This window comes from Chionomys nivalis, chromosome 8 (genome assembly GCF_950005125.1).
Source record: "Chionomys nivalis chromosome 8, mChiNiv1.1, whole genome shotgun sequence".
NCBI lineage: Eukaryota > Metazoa > Chordata > Mammalia > Rodentia > Cricetidae > Chionomys > Chionomys nivalis.
In genome coordinates, this window is record NC_080093.1 from 70,441,560 (window position 1) to 70,464,763 (window position 23,204).

The following is a 23,204-nucleotide window of genomic DNA, read 5'->3' on the forward strand; positions in this document are numbered from 1 at the left end:
TCAAAGAGAAACCCTGTCTCCAAAAACAAACCAACAAACAAGCAAACAAACAAGATCAAGGGCTCGAGGTCTGGTTCAGTGGTGCAGTGCTGCCCAGCCTGCTTGGGACCGCAGTTAACCCCTTGCAGTGAGGGCAGTGCAAGCAGCATGGGGTGCAGTAAAAATGGCGGACATAATCACCGCTCCCTTCCTTGCTGCCAACATTTTTAATTCTTTATTTTTATGCCAACCATGGAAAGCTGGTATGGTTCCATTTATCAGGTGAAGAAATCGAGTCTTAGACACGGCTAATACACAAGGGCCAGGGTCCGTCTTTGGGTCCTTGGGAGGAGACAGCTGCAGGCTGGCATCAGGTGCTCTGGCGCCGTTTACCTGTATGGAGCTGGGCAGGGCCTCACCCTCGTTCTCCCACTGCTCCGGGACCTGGAGGGTGGAGGATGGCAGCTGCTCGGCCCGAAGTCCTTGGTTTTCTTCGTTCAGTCTTTTAACCTCGTGGTGCAGGTACTTGTGAGAAGTGGCCAGCTCTGCCTGGGGACACACCGAAGTATAAGGCCATCAGAGGACTGTCTCTAGTCCCTGCGGCTAAACCCAGAGCCCCCGGTAGCCTGGTATCTGGAAAGCCCTGGCCTCCTGACCCCCCACCCCTTTTTTTTTCAAGACAGAAGGTTTCTCTGTATAGCCCTGGCTATCCTGGAACTTGCTCTGTAGTCCAGGCTGGCCTCAAGGGATTAATGGTGTGTGCTGTTACTGACTGGCCTACGCAGAAACTATTGCTCTCTCTGGCTCTAATCTCTTCAGATTCTGTCCCTGCTGACACTGGCAGCCACAGCCCACTGTGGGTATTTCATTTAGATGGCATTTTTTTTTTAAAAAAAGATTTATTTCAAGTGTATGAGCGTCTGCCTATATATTTACATGCAGCCACACACAACATGGTGCCCATGAAAGTCAGAGGGGGATGTTAGATCTCTCAGAACTATAGTTACAGATGGTTGTGAGCCACCACATAGTGCCCATGGAAGCCAGAGGGGGATGTTAGATCTCTCAGAACTGTAGTTACAGATGGTTGTGAGCCATGCCACATGGTGCCCATGGAAGCCAGAGGGGGATGTTAGATCTCTCAGAACTGTAGTTACAGATGGTTGTGAGCCACGCCACATGGTGCCCATAGAAGCCAGAAAGGGATGTTAGATCTCTCAGAACTGTAGTTACAGATGGTTGTGAGCTGCCACATGGGTGCTGAGAACTAAACCTGGGTCCCGTGAAAGGAGCAACCAGTCCTTTTAGCCACTAAGCCATCCCTCCAGCTGCCCCCTTCCTTCTTTAGACAGGGTCTCGCTATGTGTCAAGGCTGGCCTGAACTAGTGATTCTTCTGTCTCAGCCTTCTGAGTGCTACACCTGTCCACAACACATATTCCTGGTTTTAAAGCCCAGGCTGGCCTCAAACTTGTGGCAGTCAAGGATGACTTTAAACTTTTTTTTTAAAGATTTATTTATTTAGGGCTGGAGAGATGGCTCAGCGGTTAAGAGCATTGCTTGCTCTTCCAAAGGTCCTGAGTTCAATTCCCAGCAACCACATGGTGGCTCACAACCATCTGTCATAAGGTCTGGTGCCCTCTTCTGGCCTTCAGGTATACACGCAGAAAGAATATTGTATACATAAAAAAAAAAAAAAAAGATTTATTTATTTATTATGTATATAGTGTTCTGCCTGCATGAGTCCTTGCAGACCAGAAGATGGCACCAGATCTCATTACAGGTGGTGATGAACCACCATGTGGTTGCTGGAATTGAACTCAGGACCTCTGGAAGAACAGTCAGGGCTCTTAACCATTGAGTCATCTCTCCAGCCCCCGACTCCAAACTTCTTTAAAAGAAATTTATGAGCATGAACATTCGCCTTTATGTGGTGTGTGTATCATGTGTGTCCTGGCACCTGAGGAGGTCACAGGAGGGCACTGGATACCCTGGAACTGGGTTACAGATAGAAGTGAGCCACCATGAAGGTACTGAACCCAGATCTTCTGGAAGACAAGCAAACGTCCTTAACCATGAGCTATTTCTCCAGGCCCCTCTGCCTCCATCTCTTGAGTGCTAGGATTATATGCATGTGCCTCCATCTCCTGAGTGCTGGGATTACATACATGAGCCTCCGTCTCCTGAGTGCTGGAATTACATACATGAGCCTCCGTCTCCTTAGTGCTGGAATTACATGCATGTGCCTCTGTCTCCTGAGTGCTGGGATTACAGGCACGAGCCACTGTCTCCTGAGTGCTGGGATTATACGCATGAGCCTCCATCTCCTGAGTGCTGGGATTACATACACGAGCCACCATCCCTATCAGTTTACATGGTGCTGGGGACTGAACCCAAGGCTCTGTGCATGCCAGGCAAACACAACCCTGCAACGTGTTTTTAAAATTTTTTTACTATACTATATGTGCATGCGTGTTGGTGCCCATGCACTAGGTGTTTGTACACATTTGTGCACACACACATATGTGTGTGTGTTGTGTAGTGTATCATCTTGCTATAGTCCGGGCTAACCTCAAACTCATGATCCTCCTCTCTCAAACTCCTGTGTGCTGGGATCACACCTGATTTAGAATGTGCACGTACATACAGGACTGGAGAGATGGCTCAGAGGTTAAGAGCACTTGTTGCCCTTCTAGAGGTCCTGAGTTCAATTCCCAGCAACCACACGATAGCTCATAACCATCTATAGTGGGATCTGGTGCTCTCTTCTGCCTTGCAGGCATACATGCAGGCAGAACACTGTACACATTAAAAAAAAAAAAGAATGCGCATTTACAAGCATGTGTGGAGGTCAGAGGACAACCTGACAAATCAGTTCTCATTCCATATGGGTCCCGGATGTCAAACTCAGGTCACCAGGCTTTGTGGCAAGTGCTTCTACCCACTTGAGCCATCTTGCTAGCCCCTCAAGCATGCTTTTTTAAGCGCTGATGTAACTGCCAACTTTATTTCATTTTTTTAAAGACTGACTTATGTATGAGTGTCCTATCTGTATGAATGCCTTTAAGCCAAAAGAGGGCATCAGATCCCACCATAGATGTTTATGAGCCACCATGCGGTTGCTGGGAACTGATCTCAGGACCTATGGAAGAGTAGCTAGTGCTCTTAACCACTGAGCCACCTCTCCAGCCTCACGTAGTTGCCAACTTTAAAACTGGGAGGCAATATATACATTTCCAGATCTCTGGCTTCTTTTTAAAAGCAGGACATCTGACCACTCACACACTTTGGGGTGGAACTGATCAGTGCTGATCTGTTTTCAGTCCTCCTGATTCTGCAGACTAGATCGCATTAGCTCAGTTTACAAATGGTAACCAGTACACTCCAAGGTGGTGGGGTTAGTTCAAAATTACATAGCTCTGGCCACAGCCAGGCCACCCTCAATGTCTTCACTCACCTAGCTAGAGCAGCTGGATGGGGGCAGGGGCAGGGCTGATGCTTGGCTTCCCATGCCCTCCAGCGCCCCCAGTGGTCCTGACCTCTCAGCCTCGATGCGGCACTCACCATCTGCAGCTGCACGCGTTCTTGGGCCTGGCTCACGGTCCCCTGCAGAGTTCGAAGCAGCTGCTCTGAGTTCTGGACCTGGGCTAGGAGCACCTGCATCTAAGGAGGAAAGAGGGTAATGAGAGGGATGTTGTGGCGGGGGCGGCAGGTGGCCAGAGGGCCCTGTGGGTTCCAGAAATGAGGCTGAACTTACTTGCTTGGCACAGTCCTCATTGCTCCGTCTCAGGCCCTCCTGCAGCTCATCCCGCTCACGGCTGACACTCTCCAGGTCTTTCTGTAGCTGCTTCCCCTGCCAGACCCACACCTCAGACTTATTTTTTCAGCTCTGCTGGCAGGGGTTCATGCCTACTCTCCCCCTCCATCCCTCAGTAAGCCCTGCAGCTTATCCAAAGTGGAGAGATACCTTTTACTTCTTGCCATCTCTGCTGCCATCTTCTGGGCTTCTTTCTTTCCCCACTGCTGGGGACTCACACAGGCTAGGAAGTGCTCTACTGCCGAGCCACACTCCGCCCCTTTTCAGTTTTGTTCTGGGCATTTCTCACCATAACATTATTTTCTACAACATCCCTACTCATGCTATGCCCAACTTCCTTTGCTGGGAGGGGACCTTTCTCTCTCTCACTGACCTCTCCACTGCAGCTTTTAGTGCAAGCACCATACATAACCGCGGGAGGTAGGAACGTCCACAGGCCCTAGCTCAGTCCACTCACCTCTACCTGCAGCTGCTCCCACTGGCTATCCGGAACAAGCTGGTACCCAGGAGGGGGTAGGTAGATACCCTCAGGGACCAGAGTGCCAGTGGACACCAGAGAAGCCGTCTCTTCCTGCTCAGGGCTTAGGCCCTGGGAGCCTCGCAGGGAGGCAGTACTGGCTGCCCCACCGAGGGAGAAGGAAGAGATGGAGGCACTGTCGTCACAGTTGTGGGCAAAGGCCTCCGCAGCTGAGCCTGCGTCTCCACCTGGCTCCTCCAAGGCTTCCAGTGGAGGCGAGGGGTTCCTTGACAGCGGAAGCAGCTCTGTGGAGCTGTGCAGGGAGGCAGGCTGCCTTGGTCGTCTCTAGAGAACATTGCAGGGAAGAGGCTGGAAGCCAGGGTCTGGGGCACCCGCCCGTCCCTCAGCGCCCCGACGTCCGCTCTTCTCCTCACTTGGATCTCTTGGATCAGCTCTTCTGCCCTCAGCAGCTTTCCTTTCAGCTCTGCGATCTCCTGCTCCATGGGTAATACAATCTCCCGGAGTTTCTCGGAGTCTTCATGAGCCTGGAGGGATGGGCATTGGGCAGTGACAGCCCCTCCCTCCCGAGTGAGGGGCACCAACTGTTCTAATCCTCCCTGAAAGTTATGCCCACCAGCAAGACTCCAGAACACCCATGCTAAGTGCTCCCAGGGAAAGGGGCCAAGGCCAGGACTAGTTTCATCCCAACATGCGCCTTTTTATATCACAGGACCTCTGGTTTTTAACGGGGCACGTGGTCTCAGTTCTCTAGCATTGCCTGCATCTCTCGGCTGCTCTGGAGCTAAAGGTGACCACACAACTTAGTTCTAGCTAATGCGATGTAAGTGCATGTGCAGTACATGAATTTACAGGCCAGCTCCTTTTTTTTTTTTTTTTTTTTTTTTGGTTTTTCGAGACAGGGTTTCTCTGTGGTTTTGGAGCCTGTCCTGGAACTAGCTCTGTAGACCAGGCTGGTCTCGAACTCACAGAGATCCGCCTGCCTCTGCCTCCCAAGTGCTGGGATTAAAGGCATGCGCCACCACCGCCCGGCCCAGGCCAGCTCCCTGAAGGAAGATGTATGTGCCTTTCTTTATAACTCCTTGCTGACTGGAATGTGGATCTGATGCCTGGCATTCAAGCAACTACCTTAGACCATGAGGTAACCTACCGGCTACAGTCAAACAGCAATACGGAAGCCTAAGTTTCTTGTTTCAAAGACATATTTCAATATTTTATCTTATGCATATGCATGCTTTGCTGGCATAGATACACACATCATGTGCACTATGTAGTGCACCCAGACACCAGAAGAGGGCGTCTGATCCTCTAGAACTAGAGTTACAGACAGTTGTGAGCCATCAAGTAGGTTCAGGGAACTGAACCTGGATCCTCTGGAAGAGCAGCAAGTGCTCTTAACTGCCAAGTCCTCTATCCAGTCCCAGAAGTCTGGGTTTCTAAGGACTGTTTTATCAGTATGGACTTTCAGGAAAAAACAACTATCTTATTTAAACAACTGCTGCTTCGTGTTTCCGATCACATGCAGCCAACCTCATCTTAACCAACACGTCTTCCCGGCCTGCGGAAAGCTGACTGTTTCTTTCAAGCTTAGGATCCTGCATGGGGTCAGTGAAAACAAACAGCTCTGCCAGGCAGAGGTGGTGCACGCCTAGAATCTCAGCACTCAGGAGGCAGAGGCAGGTGGATCTCTGTGAGTTCGAGGTCAGCCTGGTCTACAGTATGAGTTCCAGGTCAGCCAAGGCTACACAGAGAAACCCTGTCTCTGACAAACCATAAAACAAGCAGTCCTGCCCCCGCCACATGCTCCAGCCATGCTTCATCTGTGACCATCTCTCTCAGATCATTCGGCCTCTTGAATGCTCCAAAGTCTCCTCAGACAAACTCACTTAGCTGTGCGTGTCAGAGACAGGGTGTCTGACGCTGCCTGAAGCCCTGGAATGCACACTGTACATACAGCAAAATACACAGCACAGCTGAATGCAGCATCAGAACCTGACTGACAGACTTGATGCTCCTTCTGCTGTCCCCGGAGGTTGACATTGAGCCTCACCCTGTTCTCAGCCCAGAGGAGGCCTGAAAGCAAACAGCAACTTCCAGTGGAAGCTGCAGGTCAGAGACTTCCTTTCCTGGGCCCCAGTTTTGCTGTTCTGATTTTTGAGGTAAGGTTTCACATCCCAGGCTTCCGTAATGCTAGGAACACAGATGTGTGTCATCATGCCCTGCTTTACGCAGTGCTGGGACTGAACCCAGAGCTTCATATGTGTTAGGCAAGCACTCCAGCAACTGATGACGGCTCTAGCCCTGGGCTCCTGCTTGCTCTTTGCTTTCACGAGCGGGAAATTGACTCCAGCTCTTGTTTCCTTGAGCACTAACTAAATACTGGCCTCCCAGAGCTTCTGTGAAGATCAAGTAAGGTAAGAATGCACACTGCTCACAAGAGGAAGCATCTGGAAATACACATGCCCTAGAATGTAATTGTTTTCATTGTCTCTTAGGTGGTGGTGTGACTATGTACCCTTAGGCTAGCCTCAAACCCAGAATTCTGCCCAGCTTCTCCAGTGCTGGGATTATAGATGTTTCTCCACGTGCAGGTATTAAAAATATAGAGTGCTTGCCTAGCATGCCTGAAGAGTGTGTGTGTATATATATATATATGCACACACTTGTACATACGAACACACACACCTTTTCAGGTTTCTAGTTAGCTATGGTGTGCATGCCAATAAATCCCAGAACTCAGAAACTGAAGCAGGAGACCTTTGGCAAGTTCAAGACCATCCTGGGCTAAACAGCAAGATCGTGTTTCTTATTATGTTATCCAGGCCAGCCCTGGGCTCAAGCCATCCTCCTGCCTCCGCCTCCCAAATGGTTGGGACTATCAGTATCTGTCACCACACCCAGTTTCCTATTGTTATTAATGATAGTGACACTAAAGGGTGCATTATCCCATGGGGGCCTGAGAACAAGAACGGTTCTCACTGCCGAGCACTCAGCAGTGTCTAGTGTGGAAAGGGTTAGTTGCTGTCCTCCAAGTGCCTGACCTTGTTTCTGGAGGTAAATAACCTTGGTCACTTCTAGCAAGGATCCTGCTAAGCACTCCGTGTTCTACCTGGAGTCATTACTGTGTCCAGTGACAGGCAATGAGACACCAACAATCACTACTGTCCCAACCCCCAGGGATAGGGCAGTCCATCCCACCCCAACCTTTTCCATTTGCTTCTCCAAGGAGTCCAGGGGGTGGGCCCGGGCCAGCAGCTGTTTGAGGTGGCCCAGCTCTCGATCCTTCTCCTCGGAGTCCTGCTGCTGCTGCTGCCGCTCCTGTTTCAGGGCTGCGATCTGGGTCTCGTAGCTGCTGATGGAGTCTGTGGGCAGGAAGGATGGGTGCTTGGTGCCTGCCCTCTCCCAGGTGAGCAGCTGCAGCAGTTACCATGGTAATGGAGCCGGGCAAGACCGCAGCACCTCTGTGCACTAGCGTCCTCAGGAGCAAGTGTCAGGATGACGTGTAAAGTGTTAATCACTTGGCATACAGTATGCTGCTCAGATACAGTCCAGCTGCGGAACTGGCCCCAGGATATTTTTACTAAAACCAGGCAAGTATGAGGCCTATTAGTAAAAACAAAGGAAGCAAAACATCATAAGGGCTAAGACCAAAAACTGAGCCCCCTGCCATTCCAGCACAGCAAACATAACAAACCCAAATCCCCAAAATCCCAAGCTGAAAAGTCACTTCATAGGAGACTGTTTTGTATATGCAGAAAAGAAAATTGAAAGTATTTCTTTCAAATCGTTCATAAGACATAAATTGACTCAAATATGAGTGCTCCATTTTGCCAGAAGGTACCTTGACAAAGGAATAGATTCTTTGGCATGGTGGAAGCCACGGACAGGTGCAGCCTGCAGGTCAGCGTGAAGGGAGAGCTGGCTAAATGATGTCTGGGAAGACTGACAAGTTGGGCCGTGGTGGTGCAGGTCTTTAAACCCAGCATTCGGGAGGCAGAGGCAGGCAGATCTCCATGAACTTGAGGCCAGCCTGATCTACAGAGTGAGTTTCAGGACAGGCTTCAAAGTTACTGAGAAAATCTGTTTCAATAAACAAAACCAAGCAAAAGATAACCAAGTTGGGCAGAATGGTCACTGACAATTTCCAAATGGCCACCAGCAGGCTGATGGGTATATCTACAGTGTGACATTATCTTGATTTTTGTGGCTAAAACGGGACCTGGACTCTAAGACAAGCCAAATACAGTCCAAGGCGCTGCCTGTGCAGCCTGTGACAGAAACTGCAGGTAGACTGCAGTATGAACTGGAATAGTCATTAATTAACTTATTAGGTAGGGTTTCTTTGTGTAGTTCTGGCTGTCCTAGAACTCACTCTGTAGACCAGGCTGGCCTCGAACTCATAGAGATCCACCTGCCTCTGCCTCCTGAGTCTGGGATTCCAGCAATTTGGAATTCTTTTTTTTTTTTTTTTTTTTAAAAAAGGCCGGGCGGTGGTGGCACAAGCCTTTAATCCCAGCACTTGGGAGGCAGAGGCAGGCGGATCTCTGTGAGTTCGAGACCAGCCTGGTCTACAGAGCTAGTTCCAGGACAGGCTCCAAAATCACAGAGAAACCCTGTCTCGAAAAACCAAAAAAAAAAAAAAAAAAAAAAAAAAAAAAGGCTTATTTATTTAGTTAATATACGGTGTTCTGTTTGCATGTCTGCCTGCAGGTCAGAAGAGGAAGCAGGCACCAGATCTCATTAAGATGGTTGTGAGCCACAATATGGTTGCTGGGAATTGAAGTCAGGAACTCTGGAAGAACAGCCAGTGCTCTTAACCTCTGAGCCATCTCTCCAGCACCCATGAGAGTTAGAATTCTTATTATGGAAGTTGTCACTTTCTCTGCGACTTATGCACAGGGGTAAACTGTATCATTGAAGAACCAATTACGGTAGCAGAGAGCTGGGCATGGTGATACACCCTTTAACCCCAGTATTCAGAAGACAGAGGCAAGTGGTAAGGATGTGAGGTGAGAAGGCCTACTCCCCAACTATGGATCCCAAAGGAAGGAACAGTGCACTGTGAGTCTGGCCAGGAAGGGAAGAAAGAGTGACAGGAACACCATGGGCTGGTGTGTCTGGCCCAAATGTAAGGGTACACAAAGGATGCAGGGAAGGGTGCAAAAGGGACGGACATAGCTCTTAAGGCTTTGAATGCCAAGCTAAGGGGGTCTGGAATTAAGCTCTAGATTACTGGTAGAAGGAAGGGGTGTTAAACAGACATTAACATTTTGACTTTCCTCAGTTGCTTATTCATTTATTTTGCTTTTTTCAAAGCAGGCCTGAAACTTGAGACACTTCAGACTCTGTTTCCTACGTGCTGGGATTACAGGCCTGTGTTACCATGCCGGGGTTACAGGTGTGTGCTACCGAGGTGTGAGTTACTATGCTGGGATTACAGGTGTGAGTTACCATGCTGGGGTTACAGGTGTGAGTTACCATGCTGGGATTACAGGTATGTGTTACCATGCTGGGGTTACATGTATGTGTTACCATGCTGGGATTACAGGTATGTGTTACCATGCTGGGGTTACAGGTGTGAGTTACCATGCTGGGGTTACAGGTGTGAGTTACCATGCTGGGATTACAGGTGTGTGTTACCATGCTGGGATTACAAGTGTATGTTACCATGCTGGGATTACAGATGTGTGTTACCATGCTGGGGTTACAGGTGTGTGTTACCATGCTGGGATTACAGGTGTGAGTTACCATGCTGGGGTTACAGGCATATGTTACCATGCTGGGATTACAGGTGTGTGTTACCATGCTGGGATTACAGGTGTGTGTTACCATGCTGGGATTACAGGTGTATGTTACCATGCTGGGGTTACAGGTGTATGTTACCATGCTGGGGTTACAGGTGTGAGTTACCATGCTGGGGTTACAGGTGTGTGTTACTATGCTGGGGTTACAGGTGTGCTATCAGAGGTGTGCGTTATCAAGCTGGTACTACAGGCGTGTTTTACCATGCTTGGATTACAGGTGTGCATTACCATGACGGCCCCATGTTTATTTTTTTGAAATAGTGTCTTACTGTGTCGCCCTGGAATTCACTATATAGACCAGGAGGGTTTGGAACTCAGAGATATCCCCCTGCCTCTGCCTCCCGAGTACTGGAACTAAAGGCATGCACTACCATGCCTAAAATCTGAGGTCAATCTCTGGGATCCACTTGGTAAAAGGAATCAGTTCCCACAAGTACTCCATCACAGACACAGACATATACACACACACAATAAATACAATAAAAATTTAGAAGTTATTATGTAATTGCATGTAATCATGTGCCAAATTACATGTGGCAGTTAGAAGGATACTATTCAGGGCTAGATTCTGGCCTTGTACCATGTTCAGGCAGGTTCTCTGGTTTCTGCTGTAAGGGGTAGAGGTCGGAGTACAACTTGGGGAGCTGACTTTCTCTTTCCACGCTGTGGGTACTAGGAATTCTACTCAAACCATCATGCTTTACCTGCAGCACTATCTCTGGTCCAAGTTTTTTTTTTTGTTTTTTTTTTTGTTTGTTTGTTTGTTTGTTTTTCGAGACAGGGTTTCTCTGTGGTTTTGGAGCCTGTCCTGGAACTAGCTCTGTAGACCAGGCTGGTCTCGAACTCACAGAGATCCACCTGCCTCTGCCTTCCAAGTGCTGGGATTAAAGGCTCTGGTCCAAGTTTTGTCTTAACATTTACTAAAGTGTGCCAGGTGGTGATGGCGGCACACGCCTTTATTCTCAGGACTTGGGTGGCAGAGGCAGTTGGATCTCTGTGAGTTCGAGGCCAGCCTGGTCTATACGAGCTAGTTCCGGGATAGGTTCCAAACCTACAGAGAAACCCTGTCTCAAAACAAACAAAAAAAGAAAGGAAGGAAGGAAGGAAGGAAGGAAGGAAGGAAGGAAAAGTAAAGTAAAAGAAGTTGACAAACTGTATGGGTTAAAGTTTGCTGCTATGTGGCTGTATCAACAGGCACGCAAGTGAACCTGTTTGTGATTCTGTGCTTTTCCTGTAAAACAGTCAGATAATAACCCCTGCTTCAAAGAGTTTGTTAAGATTAAACACAGCCAAGGATGGTAGCTCCTGTCCAAAACTCTAGTACCTAGGAGGCTGAAGCAGGAAGGTTACCGATATGGGATTCCCCTTTGTATGCTGTGAATACCATTGGTTAATAAAGGAACTGTCTTAAGCCCATGATAGGGTAGAATAGAGCTAGGCAGGGAAAACTGAACTGAATCCTGGGAGAAAGGAGGCGGAATCAGGGAGAAGCCACAGAGTTGCCCGAGACAGATATGGCTGGAACCTTGCCAGTAGGCCATGATCCTCATGGTAAAATATAAAATAATGGAAGTGAGTTAAATTAAGATATAAAAGCTAGGGGGCTGGAGAGATGGCTCAGCGGTTAAGAGCAGTGACTGTTCTTCCGGAGGACCTGAGTTCAATTCCCAGCAACCACATGGTGGCTCACAACCATCTGTAATGAGATCTGGCACCCTCTGGCCTGCAGGCATCCATGGAGGCAGAATGTTGTATACATAATAAATAAATAAAATCTTTAAAAAAAAAAAAGATATAAAAGCTAGCCAGTAAGAAGTTAGCACTAGGGGCTGGAGAGATGGCTCAGTGGTTGAGAGCACCGGCTGCTCTTCCAGAGGTCATGAGTTCAATTCCCAGGAACCATAACAAACATCTGTAATGAGATCTGGTGCCCTCTTCTGGCATGTAGGCATACATGGAGGCAGAATGTTGTATGTATACACAATAAATAAATAAATAAATCTTTAAAAAAAAAAAAGAAAAGCCGGGCGGTGGTGGCGCACACCTTTAATCCCAGCACTTGGGAGGCAGAGGCAGGCGGATCTCTGTGAGTTCAAGACCAGCCTGGTCTACAAGAGCTAGTTCCAGGACAGGCTCCAAAACCAAAGAGAAACCCTGTCTCGAAAAACCAAAAAAAAAAAAAAAAAAAAAAAAAAAAAAAAAAAAAAAAAGAAGTTAGAGCAAATAGGCCAAGCAGTGATTTAATTAATACAGTTTCTGTATGGTTATTTTGGGAGTCTGGGTGGCAGGGAAATGAATAAGCAGCCTCATACTACAGGTTACCTTGAATTTGAGGCTATACTAGACTATAAAATGAGTCCCAGGCTAGCTTGGGTTACAGTGTAAGATCCTGATGGGAAAAAACAAAAACAAAAAACAAAAATAGGGCTGAGGCTGGGTGGTGGTGGTGCACGCCTTTAATCCCAGCCCTCGGGAGGCAGAGATAGGCAAATCTCTGAGAGTTTGAGGCCAGCCTGGTCTACAAGAGCCAGTTTCAGGACAGGCTCCAAAGCTACAGCAAAATCCTGTCTTCAAAAATAAAAAACCAAACAAAAAAAAAATGGGGCTGGGGATAAGGCTTGGTGAGTGGAGTGCTTTCCTGGCACAAACAGACCCTGGGTCAGAGTCCCATACTGCATAAAACCAGGGGTGGTGGTGCATGCTTTAATCCCAGCGCATGCAGGATGAAGATCACAAGTTTAAGGCCATCAAGGTAGTTCAGTTGTTAAAGGGGCTTGTCATGAAAGCCCAATGATCCGAGTTTAGTATCTAGAACTCACATAAAGGTGGAAGGAGAGAACTGAATCCATAAAGGTGTCCTCTGGGCCAACATGAGTAGCACAGCATGTATGACAGCCCCATGGCTCGCTCTTTTTTTTTGTTTTGTTTTGTTTTTTGAGACAGAGTTTCTTTTTTTTTTTTTTTTTTGATTTTTTGAGACAGGGTTTCTCTGTGGCTTTGGAGCCTGTCCTGGAACTAGCTCTGTAGACCAGGCTGGTCTCGAACTCACAGAGATCCGCCTGCCTCTGCCTCCCAAGTGCTGGGATTAAAGGCGTCCGCCACCACCGCCCGGCTTTTTTTTTTTTTTATAAGGCTTTATTTTTTTTTTAAATACTTATTTATTTATTTATTTATTATGTATACAATATTCTGTCTGTGTGTACGCCTGCAGGCCAGAAGAGGGCACCAGACCTCCTTACAGATGGTTGTGAGCCACCATGTGGTTGCTGGGAATTGAACTCAGGACCTTTGGAAAAGCAGGCAATGCTCTTAACCTCTGAGCCATCTCTCCAGCCCCCTTTTTTTTTTTTTTTTTTTTTTTTTTTTTTTTTTTTTGGTTTTTCGAGACAGGGTTTCTCTGTGGCTTTGGAGCCTGTCCTGGAACTAGCTCTTGTAGACCAGGCTGGTCTCGAACTCACAGAGATCCGCCTGCCTCTGCCTCCCGAGTGCTGGGATTAAAGGCGTGCGCCACCATCGCCCAGCCCCACGGCTCCTTCTTTCACACACACACACACACACACACACACCTAATTCTAAATCGAAAAAATGTGGAAGTTCACATACAGTTTGAAGCCAGCTTGAGCCTTGTCTCATAAAATTAATGAGTTAGGTGGTGGTGGCACAATCTTTTATTTTTTTTTTTTTTATTTTTTTGGTTTTTTCGAGACAGAGTTTCTCTGTAGCTTTGAAGCCTGTCCTGGAACTCCCTTTGTAGACCAGGCTGGCCTCGAACTCACAGAGATCCGCCTGCCTCTGCCTCCCTAGTGCTGGGATTAAAGGCGTGCGCCACCACCGCCCGGCTGGCACAATCTTTTAATCCCAGCACGCAGGAGGCAGAAACAGGTGAATCTCTGTGAGATTGAGGCTAGCCTGGTCTACAAAGCGAGTTCCAGGACAGCCAAGGCTATATAGATAAACTCTATCTTGAAAACCCAAAGCCTAATTAATGAATTAAAATAAAATAAAAAGAATACTTTATAGAGCATTTAGCTCTGTGTCTGGAATACGGTCCGTGCTCAATAAAGAGAAGACATTGTTATAACTTAGGATACACCTTTTTCTTTGGTGTACGTGTAGGGTAAAAAGGAGCCAAGGGGAAAAATGCCCTGCCTCTGTCTAGACCTGGAGACCTGGGTCAAGGAGAAATACCCTAACTCTTCTTTACCCCAGGACCAGGGGTTGAAATCCCACCAATGCCTGAGCTTGCGCTGAATCAGGCCACACAAATCCACCAGTCCCAAGGCACCCTGGAAAGCCCCCCATCTCCCCACCCCCGCAAGAAATCCTATGTAGCCGGGCGGTGGTGGCGCACGCCTTTAATCCCAGCACTCGGGAGGCAGAGGCAGGTGGATCTCTGTGAGTTCGAGACCAGCCTGGTCTACAAGAGCTAGTTCCAGGACAGGCTCCAAAACCACAGAGAAACCCTGTGTCGAAAAACCAAAAAAAAAAAAAAAAAAAAAGAAATCCTATGTAATGTCTATACCCTGTTCAGTTTGCTACTGTCCTCACCCAGGCATATACCCTCCTGGATTCTTCCTTCCCAATAAACCTCGAGTGAGGTTTGTTGTGCAGTGTGACATTTTCCCTGAAGCGGAGCCCTGCTGTAACAACTTTCCTGAGAAAGGGGAACTGTAACACTTTCACTGGAGAAACTTTTCCCCTAGTGGGGCAGAGTTGCTACACTCTGGGATCTGAGCCGAACTATAATACTTTCACCAGGGAAATGTCCCAGATCTGAGCAGAACTGTAACAACTTTCGGAGCAGAGCATTGCTGTAACACTTTCACTGGGGAAACTTTCCCCTAGGGAGCAGAGTTGTTATACTCCTGGATCTGAGCTGAACTGTAACACTTTCACCCGGAATGTTCCATTAGCAGAGCACAGTTTTTACATTCCGGGATTTGAGCAGAACTGTAACAACCTTCGGAGCACAAAGCATTGCTGTAACACTTTTGCCGGGGAAACTTTCTCTTAGCTAGCAGAGCTGTAAAAACTTCTCTGCAGAAACCTTCCCCTGCCAGAGAAAAGTTGTTACACTTGCACTGGGGAAACCTTTCCCTGGAGCAGAGCTGTAAATTGCTCTGCTTACAGTGACTGTGGTATTCCTTGGCTCCGGACAGTCAGGATACTTTCTATCCAGGCCGCAATGCTCACGGTGTGCCACACAAGCCAGAGGTCAATATCAGGTATTTCCCTTAGTTGCTCTCTACTTTATTTATTTATTTATTTATTTATTTATTTATTTATTTATTTTGGTTTTTCGAGACAGGGTTTCTCTGTCCTGGAACTAGCTCTAGAGCTGTCTGGTCTCGAACTCACAGAGATCTGCCTGCCTCTGCCTCCCAAGTGCTGGGATTAAAGGCGTGTGCCATCACCGCCCGGCTTTTTTTTGGTTTTTCGAGACAGGGTTTCTCTGTAGCTTTGGTGCCTATCCCGGAACTAGCTCTTGTAGACCAGGCTGGCCTCAAACTCACAGAGATCCGCCTGCCTCTGCCTCCCGAGTGCTGGGATTAAAGGCGTGCGCCACCACCACCCTGCCTCTCCCCACCTTATTTTTGAGAGAGGGTTTCTTGCTGACCTTGGAGCTCTCCATCTCGGCTAGGCTGGCTGGGCCAGCAAGCTCCTAGGGATATGTCAATCTCCAACCACCAGAGCTGGGATTACAATAAACCGCCATGCCTGGTAGGGTGAGATGGAAATTTTAGGCAGTTTACTGTGGAAGCCAAGGTCAAGGGCAGACCACAGAGGGAGATCTGTCAGAGGCTGGGGCAGTAGCTCAATAGAGCTGGCCAAAGCAACACTACTGCCAGGACACAGAGGAAGGGCAGATCTGCCATCCTTGAAGAGACTCTGGTCTCTGCTTAGAGAAGGGCAGAGAATAGGGAAAGGTGGGAAGAGGAAAAGAAGGAAGGAGAAGCATGTGTTTGTATAGGGTGCTGGGGGGGGCGCTTCGGAAGGAAGGAAACCACAGGACAAAACTCAAGATCTTGAGAACAGGCTGAGGGAAATGACAAGTTTCTGGCTCGTATTCAGGGCTGATTTGACATCATCAAGGACGAGAAATGACAACCGTGAGGGAATGGGTAAAAATGAATGCTACACTTAGCGGTGACTGACAAGAGTTGATGACAACACTTGTGTTTCTCCTCAGACTGGGACACAGACTTCTCTCTGCTGAGCGACATGAAGCTCACCTGAATTTCTTATCCTGCATCCTGTGTTAGAGGGACGGAGGTTGATAGTCTGGAAGGTGGGTGTGTTTGGGGGCGGGTTCCTCACCTTTCAGGATGGCCTGCAGGGAAGCCACCTCCTCTTGACACTGTCTCTGCACCGCAGCCACCGCCTCTGCCTTGGTGCTCTCGCTCACCTCCGCTACAGCCTTCATGGTTTCCATTTCTGCCAGTGCACCAGCCAATTCAGCACGAAGCCGTCCGAGCTCACTGGACTCGGATGCATCCTTCTGCCCATCTTGGGGCTGGGGATTCGGCGCTGTGGGGAGACAGAGACCAACCTTTCTTCCCATGGTTCGTAGGTCTCTTAGCACCTCAGAAGATCCAGCAGTCCGGTCACCCAGTCCCAGACTCCATCTGCACTGGTCTCAACCCACTCACCTGGCCCAGCCCCTTCCCGCCTCGCGCAGTGTACTGTAGTGTACCGCACGACAATCCAATCCCTTCTAGTGGCCCCGCCTCCTCCGCTCCTCCCCCCCCACCTCTTACCTGCCCGACCCTCAGGCTCCACCCACGCTCCAGACCCCGCCCACCCTGGCGGGTGCTGTGCCCCGCCCCCTTCCCAAGCCTCCGCGCTGGCCGGGTGCCGCCCGCCGCCGCATTCGGCCCCGCCCCCAGCCCCCTACTCCCCACGTGCACGGCGGCGCCCTCACGCACCGACCCCTGGCCGCAGGCGCCGCCGGTCCTCACCTAGGGCTGCCGGTGCAGCTGCTGCCATCGTCTCAGCCCAAACGGCGGATTCCCGCACTCCCTGGTGATGGCACTCCCGCTTCCGGGTCCGCTCGGCTGTTTCCGGATCCGCTCGGCTGTTTCCGGATCGGGGCTGAGGGGCCGCGGTGGTGGAGGTGGTGGGGGTATTGCCGAGCCGCGCCGAAGGCGTTCGAGTGGCTGCGGGGCTCGCGTCCCGCCTCTCTCTCGGGCCGCGCGTCCGCGCTCCCGCGCGTCCTCGCTCTCAGGAAGGCGCGACGGCTCTGGATCTGCGGCAGTCTTCTCTGAAGCCCGCGTGTCTGTCACGGCTCCTCTGGAGCCTACGTCCTGGAACGCCGGGCCTTAGCCCTGGAGAACGCGGCGCGCGGCCTCCCCCTTCCCTCCGCTCGGCCGCCCTTCCGCCGCAGCCCGGATCGCGTTACAGCTAAACGCTGCCCAGCCCTCCCAGCACCTCCGCCCCGCGGGCCAGGGCTGGGTCGGCGTTCTGAAGCCTGGCGCAGTCGGTGGCAGAGGTGCAAAACCTGCGTGTCTCCACCCCCATTTCCATACGGCTTCCTGCAAATCCCCATCTCCACTCTCTGCAGCCTGGGTCTAGGTCAATCTCTCATGTGTGACCTCTCTCTCGCCTTGGAGAGTCACAGCACTTCAAATAAGTACGGAGACTGGATTCCCCTGCCTCCAAACCGGTTTTCTATAAAGGGCGCTTGAACCTGTAAGTCCTTGATTCTTTGTGACCTCCGTCGAAGTCCAGTAAAGTAACGCCGCTCTACTTATACCAGGCTAGGTTCTTCAGTTCTCCAGCGCCAACACTAGTCTTAAGACCCTTCACCTCTCTTCAACTGACAAGATAACTCTCATCGCCCCTCCCAATGTACCTACTGGTGGATTTAGCCCAATGAAAGTCTACTCCGGCAGGCTGGTACTACACTCAGGACCCATGGGTAGTACCAAGCGTTTAGAGCAAGAGTACCTGCAGCTGCAGGGGAAGGTTTTACACAAACAATTGATTTAACAAAATCTAAGATGAGCAGTTAGCTAGGGGGACTTGCACAAGCAGGCAGTTTAACTGAAGCTAAGTTAGCTGGGGGCATCTTGGCCTTGGATTCCTAAAATAGTGTTGATTAACTTTCCACAGGGCTTCCCATCAAGAAAATCAAATTCTAGTAAGACCTAAAATAGCCTCAGCAAGAATACAAGATAGAGGAACCTCTGCACTGCCTTACACTGCCACATTATCCCCTTTAGCTAATTTTAAATGTAGCCAAAGCGATCCTGCCAACGCACGAATCAAGTCTCGTCCTGGCTTAGACTAGCCTAGCTTAAAAATGTTAGAGGGGCACACCATTGTTCACTGATGTCACAGGTGGCAAAGATTCTCATGAAAAGGAACTGAGCAATTTTTTTAATATTTATTTATTTATTACGTATACAATATTCTGTCTGTGTGTATGCCTGCAGGCCAGAAGAGGGCGCCAGATCCCATTACAGATGGTTGTGAGCCACCATGTGGTTGCTGGGAATTGAACTCAGGACCTTTGGAAGAGCAGGCAATGCTCTTAACCTCTGAGCCATCTCTCCAGCCCTGAGCAATTTTTTTTAAATCACTAGTGATTACAGAAATGCAAATGAAGATACAGGAGTAGAGGAAGTAGAAAGGTCATGGAGAGGTTTTTGTTTGTTTGTTTTCATGAGACAAGGTTTCTCTGTGTAGCCCTAGTTGTTCTAGAACTCTGTAGATGGAAGTGTCTGTCCTGTCCAGTCCCACAGCTGTTCAGTCCCTAAAAAACACACAGAGGCTTATATTAATAATAAACTGTTTGGCCTATTAGCTCAAGATTATTATTAACTAGCTCTTACAACTTAAATTAACCCATAATTCTTATCTATGTTTAGTCATATGGCTTGGTACCTTTTCTTAATGAGGCATTCTCATCTTGCTTCCTTTGCATCTGGCTGGTGACTGTGTCTCTGCCTTTCCTATTCCCAGAATTCTCCTAGTCTCATTACCCCAACTTTATTTCCTGCCTAGCTATTGGCCAATCAGCCAATAAGAGTTTTACGGTGTACAAGAGCATTATCCAACAGCAGAACTCACTCTGTAGATCAGGTTGGCCTTGAGTTTTAGAGTTCAGAGATCTGCCTACCTCTGCCTCCTGAGTGCTGGGATGAAAGCATGTGCACCACGGTCTAGGCTTTTTAAAATTTTTTTACTTTACTTTATATGTGTGCTTTTCCTTGCATGTATATATATATGAACCATATCTAGTGCCCAAGGAGATAAGAAGAGGGAGTCAGATCTTCTGAAATCGGAGTTACAGACAGTTGTGTGCCTTCATGTGGGTGCTGGGAATGAATCTGGATCCTCTGCAAGAGCAGCCAGTGCTCTTAACCATTCAGCCATTGCTCTAGCCCTCAAAAATTATTTCCAACAAAACCATAGAAAAATATTTTCCTAACCTGAAGAAGGAAATCTCTATCAAAGTACAGGAAGTGTAAGAACACCAAATAGACCATACAAGAAAAGAAATTCCCCTTGGCACTCAATCAAAACTTCAAGCGTACAAACAAAGAAAGAATATTAAAAGGCATAAGGGAAAAAGACTAAGTAACATGTAAAGGCAGACCCAGCAGAATAATACTTACTTCTCAGTGGAGACTAAAGCCAAAAGGATTCTATAGACTCTTATGAGACCACAGATGACAGCCCAGACTACTACATCAAAGAAAGCTTTCAATCACAACAGGTGGAGAAAATAAGGTATTCCATGATAAAAAAACAAATTTAAGCAATAGTTATCTACCAATCCAAGTCTACAGAAAGCAAAAAAGGAAAACTCCAACATAAAGAAGTTAACCACACCCAAGAAAACAAAAGGAATAAATAATCTCAGACCAACAAATCAAAATGGGAAACACACACACGCATACATACACAAGCAACAAAACAATAGGAATCAAAAAACACTGCTCATTGAGATCTTTCAACCGCAGTGCAGTGATCTTAATTTCCTAATAAAAAGACATAGATTAACAAGATGAATGTGAAAACAGGATGCATCATGATGCTATATCTAAGAAACACACTTTAATGCCAAGGTTAGACATTACCTCAGGGTAAAGGGATGGAAAAAATTTTGTCCAAGAAAATGGATCAAAAAAGCAAGCTGGTGTAACCACTTTAATATCTTTAAACCAAAACTAATAAGAGAACACAGGAAAGGACACTACATACTCATCAAAGGAAAAAAAATTCACCAGGAGAATATCACAATTCTTAACATGTGTTCACAAAACACAAGGTATCCAGTTCATCGCATACTGACCCCTTACACACTGATAGAGAAAACTTCAATACCCCACTCTGACCAACAGACAGGCCATCCAGACAAAAACTAAACAGAAGCCGGGCGGTGGTGGCGCATGCTTTTAATCTCAGCACTCGGGAGGCAGAGGCAGGCGGATCTCTGTGAGTTCGAGACCAGCCTGGTCTACAGAGCTAGTTCCAGGACAGGCTCCAAAGTCACAGAGAAACCCTGTCTCGAAAAACCAAACCCCCCCCCCAAAAAAAAACTAAACAGAAAAATGCCAGAGATGACTGATATTATCAATGAAAGAACCTTGCATAAATTTACAGAACATTTCATCCAAACAGAAAATGTAGAGGGTGCAAGGTCCTTATATTCTCAGAAAAGCACTAAGGAAACCGGGATTGTAGACACCCAGAGGTGTCTCTTCAATGGAGAAGATAAAATACCTCTGTATTCTACCCAGAAAGTTGAGAGTCGGTATTGTTAGTGACCAGGTAAACTTTTGCTGTCTGTAGAGACAGACCTTACCCAAAGTCCCCAGAATATTTATTCCAAACTCTTCATTACTTGGCATCAGAGTCTTTAGACGTTTGATCCAGTTTGATGAAGTCAAACTAAACTGAGCTATTATTCTCTCCTCTTTGAGGAGTTTCTTTGCTGACTGTGATACCTGCAGGGAGCCCCTAACAAAAGAATATAACTCTTCTAAGCAGCTCATAGAACTTTCTCCAAAATTGTCCACATACTCAGACACAAAGCAAGACTTAACAGATACAAGAAAATTGAAACAGCATCCAGTATCTTATCTGACCATGATGGATTAAAGCTATATATCAACAACAACAGGAACATTGGAAAACTTACAAACTCATGGAAAATGGGCAAGTCACTACTGGATGAAAATCAAGGCAGGAATTAAGAAAGAAATTAAAGACTTTACTTTCTAGATTGAATAAATATGAATACACAACATAACACAAACAGGACACAATAACATGGTTCTAAGAGGCAAGCTCATAGCACTAAATGCTTACACAAAATACTGGAAGCCAGGCGGTGGTGGCGCACGCCTTTAATCCCAACACTCGGGAGGCAGAGGCAGGCGGATCTCTGTGAGTTCGAGACCAGTCTGGTCTAGAAGAGCTAGTTCCAGGACAGAAACCAAAAAGCTACGGAGAAACCCTATCTTGAAAAAAAAAAAAAACAAAAAAAACAAAAAAAAAAAAACTGGAAATATCTCATACTAACAGAGCACACCTGAAAGTTCTAGAAAAAAAAGAAGAAATGACACCCAAAAGAGGAGTAGACAGTAAGAACTAATCAACTCAGGGGTGAAATCAATAAAATAGGAAGAAACAAAAAACAAGGAATCAATGAAACAAAGAATTGATTCTTTAAGAAAATCAATAAGATTGACAAACTCTTATCCAAATTAACTAAAGGTAGAGAGAGGATTCAAATTGACAAAATTTAGAGATGAATATGGGGACATAACAATACACACAGAGGAAATCCAGAGAACCATAAGGATATACTTTAAAATTCGTTATTTCACCAAATTGGAAAATCTAAAAGGGACAATTTTCTCAACACATTTGGTGCCTGTCCTGGAACTAGCTCTTGTTGGCCTCAAACTAACAGAGATCCGTCTGCCTCTGCCTCCCAAGTGCTGGGATTAAAGGCATACGCCACCACCGCCTGGCTAGCTGATGATCTTTCAAAGGTACCAACAGTCCCTTTAAAACAGTTAACTGACAAACCCATCTGGGTGGAATGATGGCCTTTGACATCAGGAAAATTACAGGCATTAGAATATCAGTATATTGGGGGCTGGAGAGATGGCTCAGTGGTTAAGAGCATTGCCTGCTCTTCCAAAGGTCCTGAGTTCAATTCCCAGCAACCACATGGTGGCTCACAACCATCTGTAATGAGGTCTGGTGTCCTCTTCTGGCCTTCAGGCATACACACAGAAAGAAAATTGTATACATAATAAATAAATATTTAAAAAAAAAAAAAAAAAAAAAAAAAAGAATATCAGTATATTGAAGAATTTACCAGTCCTTGGAATTTTCCTATATTTGTATTTAAAAAGAAATTTGGAAAATCAAGAATGGTAACAGATCTAAGAACTATCAATAAGGTGATTCAGCCAATGGGCTCTTTACACCCTGGAATTCCCTTGCCTTCTCTATTACCTAAATGATGGTCTATTATAGTGATTGATTTAAAAGACTGATTTTTTTTTAAACAATAACTTTACAAGAAGTGAGTAGATAAAAATTTGCCTTCACAGTCCCAGCCTGCTAAAAGATATCAGTGGAAAATTCTTCCACAAGGAATAATAAACAGCCCTACCTTGTATCAATATTTTGTACAACCACCATTGGAAATAATCCACAAACACTTTCCTCAATCAATAGTATCTACTATATGGGTGACATCTTACTAGAAGATTTAAATGCAGATACCTTAAAGAAAATGTTTGAAGAAGAAAAGAAAATTTTGCCTTACTGGGGATAACAAATTGCTCCTGAAAAAATAAAAAGAGGCAATTCTATTAATTACCTAGGATATAAAATAGATTGTTTAAAAATTCAACCACAGAAAGTACAGATCAGGAGAGATCAATTACGATCTTGTAATGATTTTCAAAAATCGCTGAGAGATATTAACTGGCTTTGGTCCACAGTTAGACTGACAACTCATGAACTAAGTAATTTATTCCAAACATTACAAGGTGATAAGGACTTAAATAGTCCAAGAAAATTATCATCTGAGGCTGAGAGAGCTGACTTTGGTAAAAAAGAAAATACAGGATATACATGTGAATTGTTTGGATCCAGAGC

The 23,204-nt window shown here is 47.0% G+C and overlaps 1 protein-coding gene across 1 annotated transcript in view; it reads right to left on the bottom strand.

Moving 5' to 3' along the window:
- The window catches only part of Rabep2 (rabaptin, RAB GTPase binding effector protein 2), a 20,159-nt gene extending 2,738 nt beyond the window's left edge, over window positions 1-17,421 (bottom strand). The window contains exons 1-8 of the mRNA XM_057777337.1: window positions 17,033-17,421; window positions 16,392-16,601; window positions 7,474-7,631; window positions 4,686-4,796; window positions 4,252-4,596; window positions 3,735-3,830; window positions 3,542-3,640; window positions 373-528 (exon numbers count right to left, since the gene is read on the bottom strand). Of these exons, the coding sequence (XP_057633320.1) occupies window positions 373-528; window positions 3,542-3,640; window positions 3,735-3,830; window positions 4,252-4,596; window positions 4,686-4,796; window positions 7,474-7,631; window positions 16,392-16,601; window positions 17,033-17,060 (1,203 nt within the window). The 5' untranslated portion in view covers window positions 17,061-17,421. The remainder of the gene's footprint in view (window positions 1-372; window positions 529-3,541; window positions 3,641-3,734; window positions 3,831-4,251; window positions 4,597-4,685; window positions 4,797-7,473; window positions 7,632-16,391; window positions 16,602-17,032) is intronic.
- Window positions 17,422-23,204: the final 5,783 nt, after the last annotated feature.